Here is a 9,863-nt window from a genome sequence, read left to right as displayed (position 1 = left end):
TGAGTGACCTGCATATCCTGTCCATCTCTTGGCTGAATCTCAGCTAGGAGTCTTGGATATTGACAGACATCTGGCACAGCAGGTTGGATTCCTACCACCTGCTTGATATCCTTATCCAAGAGATAAGGTTTAAACAGCACTATTTTGGTGGGAGCATTTGCATTAAGTAGGCTTTTGTTTCTACTGCATGAGGAGGAGGAAGAAGGAGTCATTTCTGTGCAAGTTCTCACCCTCCTTTGCCACAACAGTATCTGAATGTTTGCCTGTGGTATTTGACGTGTGATTTGTTAGCATTCAGAAGACAGGTGCAGTGCACTGGTTGGTTGGTTTTTGGTAGGAATTGTCCTTTGCTGTTTGTGTGCATCAGATACAGCAGGTAGAAAAAGCAGACCTGGAGAGTTTCCACTGCAGTCCCAGGCTGGCCTCCGTAAAAGCTCTCATCTCCTACCCAGATGAGTGTACAGATGCTACTATGAACAAGTTCAGCATTGGCAAAGAATCCAGGAGCAATCCTGAACTAAAGGGAAATGACAGATTATGGGAGTGCTTCCTCAGTCCAAGGAGAGTGAAAAGTTTGCAACCATAGTACAAAGCGCTTTCCTCTACTCTGCCATACAAACTGTGTCTTGTGAGCTGATTTTTATTTATCCTTCACTCCATAATTACACTAGTGCCACTCAGCTTGCCCAGTACTTGGTACGGTTGTGTGTTGTGTACTGCAACCATGATCCAGGATCATGGTTTTGAAAAGGGAGTGCAGATAATGTGGCACATCACAAATAACACAGCACATATTTTTGTCCAGTTAAAGAGAAACTTGCTAGGGGGCTAGCATTATGGGTGTTGACAGAAGTGATGTTTTGTTGCATGATCAGCTGCCTGAAATGCTTTACACCCATGCCCTGACAGAAGTGCTTTAAAAGTGCCTTATCATGTGATGATCTGAACCCTCATTAAATGAGGGTTCAGATAGAGGTGCTCCAAACCAAAGCACTTCCATTAACTTCTGTCAGCCCTTGCCAGGAGCAGGGCTGGGCTGATGCAGGTCAGCCCAGCCCCCAAGTGCTGTCTTCAGAATGGGAGGGGGAGAAGAAAGGAGAGGGAGCTCAGTCTGGGGTTTGCCCAGCCTAAGCTGAAGGGTGGTATGGGTGGATTGCAGCCCTCCCAAGGCTTGAATCCACTGGGAGAAGGAGGTGGGGCTAGGGGAGAGCAGCTGCAAACACACTGCTCCAAACTAGACCTCAATGCCCCAACCACCTGGACCCAACAGCGCATGTCTTTTTATTTATTTTTTTTTTGGGGGGGGGGAGAGGAAATCGCTGTAACTTATGGTGCTTCCTGTGAAGTCCCATGAGTTACAAAGGGGAGCTGCACATCTGTCAGTGCCCTTTATTATCCAACAAAAACAGATGGTTTCATACTTGGTAGGGTTGGAAGGGACCTGAGCAGATCATCAAGTCTGATCCCCTGCCATGGGCAGGAAAGAATGCAGGGGTCAAATGACCGCAGCTAGGTGATTATCTAGCCTCCTTTTGAAGACCCCCAGGTTAGAAGCAAGCACCACTTCCCTTGGAAGTTGGTTCCAGCTCCTAGCCACCCTGACAGTGAAGTAGCACCTCCTGATGTCTAGCCTGAATCTACCCTCTGCCAGCTTGTGACCATTATTCCTTGTTACTCTCAGTAGTGCTTGGGGGAATAGGGACTCTCCCGTTGCCTGGTGGTCCCCCTTGGCCAGTTTGTTTATGGCCACCAGATCCCCTCTCAGCCTTCTCTTGTGGAGGCTGAACAGGTTCAGGTCCCGTAGCCTCCACTTGTAGGGCCTGCCCTGCTGCCCCCTGATCATGTGAGTGGCCCTCCTCTGGACCCTCTCGATGCTGTCCCCATCCCTCCTGAAGTGTGGTGCCCTGAACTGGATGCAGTACTCCAATTACGGCTTGGCCAGTGTTGTATGGGGGGCGAGGATCACCTTCTTGGACCTGCTCGTGATGCATCTATGGATGCTTGACAAGGTACGGTTAGCCTTACTGACCGCATCCTCACATTGGCGGCCACGTTCATTTTGGAATCAATAGCAACTCCAAGACCCTTTTCTGCCTCTGCACTGACAAGAAGGGAGTTCCCCAGTCTGTAGGTATGGTGCTGGTTCTTCCTCCCCAGGTGTAGTACCTTGCACTTGTCAGTGTTGAAACCCATCCTGTTCTTATCCGCCCACCCCTGTAGCCTGTCCAGATCTAGTTACAGCCCCCCACATCTTAGTGTCATCCATGAATTTGAAGAAGGTGCTTTTCACCCCTTCATCCAAGTCGCTGATAAAGATGTTGAACAGTGCGGGCCCGAGGACCGAGCCCTGCGGAACCCCACTGCCCGCATCCCTCCAGGTCGAATAAGACCCATCCCACCACTGCTCTCTGGGTGCGGCCCTCCAATCAATTTGCAATCCATCTGACTGTGTAGGCATCAATGCCACAGTTGCCTAATTTTTTAATGAGAATGGGATGAGAGGCAGTGTTGAAGGCCTTCCTAAAGTCCAGAAACACTACGTCCACCGCGACACCTGCATCCAAGGATTTTGTGACCTGGTTGTAGAAGACCACCAGGTTGGTCTGACAGAACCTGCCTCTAATGAACCCATGTTAGTTGCCCCTAAGCATGATCTCCCCTGCTTGCCCCTCACAGATGTGCTCCTGGATAATTTTCTCAAAGAGACCAAGGTAAGACTAACAGGCCTATAGTTTCCTGGATCCTCCTTCCTCCCTTTTTTGAAAATGGGGACCACATTGGCTCTTTTCCAGTTCTCCAGCACCTCACCAGAACACCACAAGTGCTTGTAAAGTTGTGCCAGGGGTCCCACAAGGACCTCTGCCAATTCCCACAGCACCTTGGGGCGGAGATCATCAGGATCTGCTGATTTGAACACATCTAGTCCCACCAGAAGTTCCCTGACTAGGTCCTCAGTGACCCTGGGCCTGGCTGTTCCTCCCCTGGGACCATTGGGGATATTGGAATATGTGCTAATTGCTAGTGTAAATATATAAAGTTAAAAAAACCCCAACAAACTAGGCAAAAAGTATTAAAAGGATATGGCATCATTAGTACTGTAGTTATTATAGTTAAATGTATGTTTCTTGCCCAGATTCACAAAACAAAGCCCAGCCACCTTGTATTTCATCATCAGTCATTTCTACACCTGAGTTAAGGCTTTTAACTAGAGCTAAACTGGTCTTCAGGGCTGTAAAATAGGAGAGGCATTACCAGGAGTAGCCACCAGACAGCAAAACTGCAGAAGAAAGGATATTTTGAATAGTGAAACATCAAGACCTTTAAAAAGGATAGAGTGTTGTTAGCACCTGTGGTATGGTGAGTCATTAACAGGATAATGGTAAGGGTCTACACAAATCAAGGCAGCAGATGGACGATTTCATGGGCCAATTGCAGCATTACCTGCTATTTTTGCAGTCTTGCCACTGTGTGCGTCTCCCCTTGCTGCTGATTGGCTGAGGGGCCCTGACAGCTCCTCCCCTCACCATTGATTGGCTGAGAAGGCTGCCTTTTGGGTAGCCCTGCCCCTTGCCAATTGGTGGAGAGGAGCAGGGCTGTACAAAAGGCCACCCTCAGTCATCAGCAGTAGAAGGAGTAGTCACTGCCTTGGCTGCTCACCTTTGTGCTGGTAACTCACTTTTTTTTTTTATTGCAGTTTCTGCAAAAATTGTGATACTGTGATTTGAGATGGTCCCTAATAACGAGCCATGAAGCCAACTGGTGCTTCAGCACTACCTGAAATCCTTGCAATTACTTTTAAAGTTTGGATGGAGCAGGAATCAAAGGGAAGCAAGTGGACAACTACCCTCCCCTGACCGCAACTGCATGAGATGGTATCTCACCCATTCAACCACAGGTTGCAGGTAGATGTTGAATAAGACCATTAAAAGAGCTGATCCTTTTCCAGGTCAATGAGAGCCTTCCCAGGTGGAGGCTTATTTGGTATTACAAACAGGAAGAGAGTAGCTTATCCATGTGGCATCGCAGAATTTTAAAAAATCCCTTCTTTATGTACCCAAGCATCTCTATGCCGCAGGGTGCTCTCACAAGGCAGAAACTCAAAGCTGTGGCCGTAATGTAGCACTGGTGCAAGCAATATCACCCTATAAAACAAGTCTTTAAGATGGCTACTACACAAGCCCTGATATCTAGAATCATCCACAACTTCAGGTAATCTGCACCACTGGTGGGGGGGGAGGGCTCTTTGCAACCTTGTTTTCCTCTTTTGCTTGTCACATTTATACCTATTATAAAGCAGTGACATGCCTGCTTTTTTCCCCAGGCTCTGCTTTATGTGCATTGCCTTGCTACCCAAGTTTCTACTGACACTAATAATATCCCAGCTGCACTTTAAAAGCAACCAAGCTGCAATCATTTGTTTTAAGAGAGGAGAGAAAAGGGATGGACCTTCTGATGTTTCATGGTGCCTTCTACTAATGCTCTTGCAAATCTGATTACTTCCTCCTAAAATGCAAGGTCTGGGTTGGAGAGCAGTAATGTAAAAAATATTGCCTAATTGACTCCCGTCTGTGTTGCCCAGGCACAATGTATTTTCTTCTCTGCTGCTGGGAGGCGAGCTCTCTAAGAAGTGCGCTCGTCCTCAGCCAAAAAAAAGAGACTTCCAGCAGCTGTGCGCCCAGGACTCGGGGCCAGAGACTGCTGGTGGGTCGTGGTGTGCTGGGCTGCTGTAGCCCAGCCGCGTGCCGGGCAGCCCCCGACGCCAGCAAGAGCGGAGCGGAGCGGGGCTGGCCGCTGCTCTCGTTAAGTGGTCTCAAGACCCGCCAAGGAGCCGGGCCGCGGGCGTCCGCCGAGGCAGGGGCTGCCGCGGAAAGCGCCTCCGCGCGGGGGGGAGGCCGGGCAGGGGCAGGGGCAGGGGGCTCCGCGGGCTCGGAGCCGCGGCCGGTCCCGGGCTGCCCGGCGGGGCGGAGCCGCGGTGCGGGCGCGCGGCCGATTGGCCGCCCCCGCCCTGAGTGACGGGCGCGGGGCCCAGCCAGGGCGCGGCGCGGCGCGGCGGGGCGGGCAGCGGCCCCGGCCCCGGCTGCGGGAGCAGCATCGCCCCGGGCAGCGGCGGCGGCGGGGAGCGATGCCCGGCGGCGGCGGCGCGTAGCAGCCTGTCCCCGCCGCGATGCGCTGGGCGGCCGCTGTCTGCGCCCTGCTGCTGCTGCTGCCGCGCTGCCCGGGGGCGGCCCCGGGGCGCTGGGGGCCGGCGGCGGAGGAGCAGCTGCAGTACCGCGACCCCTGCAAAGCCGGTAGGTGCGTGCGCGGGACCCCGCAGCCCAACTCCGCGAGAAGTTGCCCGGCCGCGAGCGCTGCTCTGCCCGCGGCGCAACAGGTCGGAGCGCGGCCCCGCCTGCTCCCCGCGCAGCGCCCGCGGCAGGCGGCGAGGCAGGCTCCGCTCCGCTCCGCGCACCTGGCCGGCAGCGGCCCCGGCGGGCGGGGCGAGGGCGGCCCCCGCGGGTCTCTCCGGCGCGCGTGCACCTGCCTCCCGCCCCGCGGGGGTCGCTCAGGTGCGGCCCCTTCCCTGCCGGGCTCTGCGCCCGCGCCCGCGCCCCGCCGTGCTTGGCTCTTCCTTCCGCAGGGGGCCAGGGGCTTTCCCACCGCTCCGGTGCGGAGCTGGCCCACGAGAGCGGCCCCTCTGCTGTCCTCCGTGCTGTCGGGCTCCGCGAGGACTTGCCGAGCCGCGGGGTGTTGCGGGAGGTGGGCCACTGAGCACTTGTCTGGGGGCAGGCACGTGCCTGGATCTTTCCGGCCCACGCGCGTCCTGTGTGCCCTCGCTGCACCGGGGTGGGAAGTGGAGCGACCTCCTGGCCCCTGCTCAGCAGCTGCTGTGGCCCGTGGGAGCCGTGTGTCATCTTCCCTGCCCGCAGTGTAGCTGCGTTTGTAGGAAACGGTTCCTTTTTTTGCTTTGAGCCCAATGACTTAAATTTGATTTTTTTTTTTCTTCTGCCTTGCTACTGTGGTCTGAGTTTGGAGCATGGTGGATTGTAAAATCTGCCCTGCCTGTGAGACTGTTGTGCCTGCTAATGGCACACGTGTGAAGGGCTTGTTCTACTTAGGAGGGTGAAGTGTGGACTGTGTGATTAGCACGCGCGGAGGATTTGTGTTGCCCATCTGGAGATGTTCTTTGAGGCGTCAGAAGTCTTGGCTGAACCAGCTTACATCTTCTCTGTGTTGTGATCTCAGCTTGAGCACATTGGGGTCTGTAGTGTTCTTCTCTGGTGACTGCCATCACTTTCTTGGTAAGATTGTCATTGGTGTAATGTACCTCCTGCTTATCAGTGCTGATACCACACATGACTTACTAGGAGTCTAACGCTGACCCATTTGAAAATAATCTTAATGAATTAAGATGGTACCATTTTACATAGACCTCTTAGTTATTCTGTAACCAGAGTTCATAGTGGTTGGATCTCTGAAAGCAAAGAGATCCTTGGGTGCACTATTGTCAGTACTGATGCTTTCCTATCAGACAAGATCTGTAGCTCTTCTTTTAACACTGCGAGGTAGTAGGGGTTCTCCTAGCAGGTCCTTCTGGATGTCCCTTGACTAACCTGGATGTCCTTGCATGTGTTAGGCAGAAGGCAAGGTAGCCTTGCAGAGGGTTTATTTCATCAGCTGGTGTGATGATCAGATGCCAGCATCTGATAATGTAAGTAAGCCCTCTGCTTATGAAAGCTTATATTATACATCTCTGGTTTAGTTAGTCTGTAAGGTGCAAATCTACCCAGCCTTCTGCCCAACTTCAAATGATCATGTCTAACTACATCTTTCCACATGTATTGTCAGCAAAGAGTAGCTCTTTAGATCCATGGTGCAGACCTCTGCCGCTTCACCCAGTGGACTGACTGGCAGTAATATGCTGACATTCTCTATGAGCCTCACCACTAGTGGCGACAGGGCATTTTGCCAGTGAGTTTTATGGCTGTTTGCTGACAGCAGAGGAATGTAAGTACTTACAGACCCCTCGGCTCATTTTTAAAGTTCTGTAGGGAAATTTTTCTTAGTGGTTACAGACCCTCATGTTCCACGTCCTTGTCCTATTCCCTTATCTTCCACTGCTCTTTGCCCATCTCATACTTGGCTCTTGCTGCCTTGGTTCTTTCTCCAGTTACTTCTCCTTCCCTCACTCCCTTCCTCCTCTCCTTCGGTTTGGTTAGGCAGTGTTGCCCATGCTGCATGGGCTTCAAGTGCAGTAGTAAGACAGACCCTCTGTGATGCCACAGTGAGTCCAGATTGCTGAGAGCTCCTGCACTTAGTAGGGACAGTTCTCTCAGCCATTGTGCCCTGGGAGGGCACTTACCCAGTGCAAAGAAGCTTTAGACATTTAAGTGAGCATATGCAAATTGAGATTATTCAGTGGACACATACAGGCAAACTTTACAGGTGGAGCATGAAGGCACTCCAAACTAAATAAACGTGGGGAATTTAACATGGGTGAAACAGTAGATTTTTCCTTAATCTCATTCTCAGAGAGGGTTGAATTCTTTTTTTTTTTTCAGCTGAAAATCAAGTTGAGGCAGATAGTTAGCATTGAAACTTCAGCCCAAAAGTTCACTGTGGCCAGGTTTTATAAGTAGCTAAAGAACTGCGTCTTATGATAGTTTTGGGGGAATTTAATGTTATAAGGTGCTAGCAGTTTCATAGATTTCATAGACATTAGGGCTGGAAGGGACCTTGGAAGATCACCGAGTCCAGCAGCTCTGTCTGTAATATATTAGATACTTTAAGAGGAACTGTTTAGTCACTGCATGGAAGAACTGGCATCTACCTGAGCTCTACCCACGGTTTTTCCTTGTTACAACTTTGACTAATACACTTAACTTCTTTGAGCCTCTGCTTCTCTGCCTGTAAAACAGGGTTAGTGTTATGTCCTAGAATACTGGGGCCAACTTTTTTGGCTGGCATGCCAAAATTATACCCATGCCCTCCCTGACTGCAACTCGGCCCCTGCTGTTTTGCTTTCTGCTCCTTGCTCTGTATGCTGTGTTCCCTGCTCTCTCTCTTACCTACCATGTGCCATATATGGAGGCTGCCTGTGCCACTTACAGTGCTTATGCCACAGATTGGGCATCCTTGTCTTAGATGTTTAACTAACCAGTCTGAAAGTTTCCTGTGAAAAGCACGTTAATTGTGCAACATATTTAATAAAGTCTAACTTGAACAATCCCTGAAAGTTTAGGCTTCAAGCCAGCAGTGCCATATTGACTTCAGTGGGAGCACTATAAAAAATAGCCACTTTTAATTAAGCACTTGACTACAGACACACAGACTTGTTATCAAAGATCTTTAGTTTTTCTTTGCTCTAATCTGTGGCCCATGCAATATGCATCTATTTTAAGATAAACCTTGTGCCATAAATAAAGCTGACATCTTTTGGGGAGTGCTCTCATGTGCATAAATGAAAAGAGCTAAGGAAGTATTACCTGATTAAATAAATCAAGGCTGCAGGCTGATTTCCAGATACAAGCCAGGTAGGAAAATTTGTTGGGGCATGGAGAACAGGAGTGAAGTAGTAGCAAGAGTGGGAACTTTGGAAACTTTGTCCCTTGTTAGTGATCAACAGCTAAAATGCCAAACGTTGCCACCAAATGTTCGCCATTACCATAAATGTCAAATGTTACCAGATTTAGAATCTGGCATAGACCTCCAAATACTTGCTGGTGTCACTCCCATAAATGTCTACATTTTGTACTGCTGCTGTGACAATTTGGGGGCCAATTTGCCAAAAAGAGTGAAAATCAAGTATCCGCTTGCTGTCTGCAGCAGTTAGTTACCTTGCTTGGCTAGAACCGCCAGGACCATTTACCAAGCTCTTGTCAACTGAGTCACTGCAGCTTCTAGAGGAACGGTGCAGATGTTCCCTGCTAGGCCTGTATCCTGCCATGCACTGGAAATGGCACAGCCTTGGCATATGCCAAAAGCAACATCTCCTCCTTCAAATAGGAGTTTTTAAATTGTCCATGTGTCAGCACAGATCTGAATGAGGTTGTCCATTTAAGTGGCTCTGGAGGGAGCCTGCTGATGTTTCATGAATGGAACAGCCCCTCTTCCCTGCCCGCCCCCCCGGTGCCAATTTTTACACCATAAAAAACTCAATTGCACAAATCCTGGAACTAACATAAAATTGGCTGAAATTCACCCCGTATTATTTCAGTCTGAAGTCTTTGTGGAGGCTTCATTTTGGATTATGAGCGTCTTATTTTGACTTGAGTTATGAGTCCATAAGCAAAAATAATATGCAAATCTCAGAGAGGAAAAAGTCCCTGGATAATCTTGCATTTGGGTGTTCATGGGCTCAATAGCCTTCTAACTGCGCAAAGTATCTGATACGTTGAATGCACACTTTTCTTTCCAGCAGAGAGTCTGAGTGAGGAGAGCCAGCCAGCCCCAGCTAATCCCAGTATTTTACCTTATGCTTCTGGTTCCCTGTCACTCTGAGGCCCCTGACTGAGCCCAGACTTCCTGCAGGTTGTGGACTGCATGAGAATAAGGTGCTGTCAGCCCTGTAGAGCATGGGTTGCAGCCACCCTCCTATCCTTCATGAGGCTGCACTACGAAATGCATTGAGAACCACTGCGCTCCAGGTGCCAGAGCAGATGCCTTGTTATAGCTCGCTTTCTCCAGATAACATCATTCTTGTCTCGCTTCCTTCTTCCTGTGCTGAGAGCAATACAGTTAAGTGCTTCAGACTTGAAGCTGTATTTAATGGTATTCCAGGCATGTTGTAGGCCAGCTTATTCCAGAGTTATTTCAGCCTCACTCATTTAACCTTATGAGTAAAAGGAACAAGACTGCAGGGATGGGTGTGGGATGATTAACAAGTT

The 9,863-nt window shown here is 50.2% G+C and overlaps 1 protein-coding gene across 1 annotated transcript in view; it reads left to right on the top strand.

Moving 5' to 3' along the window:
• Positions 1–5,073: 5,073 nt before the first annotated feature.
• The window catches only part of TLL2 (tolloid like 2), a 202,671-nt gene continuing 197,881 nt past the window's right edge, over positions 5,074–9,863 (top strand). Inside the window, exon 1 of the mRNA XM_090058020.1 lies at positions 5,074–5,288. Coding sequence (XP_089914146.1) covers positions 5,165–5,288 — 124 coding nt within the window. The 5' untranslated portion in view covers positions 5,074–5,164. The remainder of the gene's footprint in view (positions 5,289–9,863) is intronic.

The sequence above is a fragment of the Crocodylus siamensis genome, chromosome 7 (genome assembly GCF_052110815.1).
Source record: "Crocodylus siamensis isolate JL-2025a chromosome 7, ASM5211081v1, whole genome shotgun sequence".
Taxonomy (NCBI): domain Eukaryota; kingdom Metazoa; phylum Chordata; order Crocodylia; family Crocodylidae; genus Crocodylus; species Crocodylus siamensis.
Note: the sequence above shows the minus strand (reverse complement) of the source record. Positions and strands in the feature narration are given on the sequence as shown.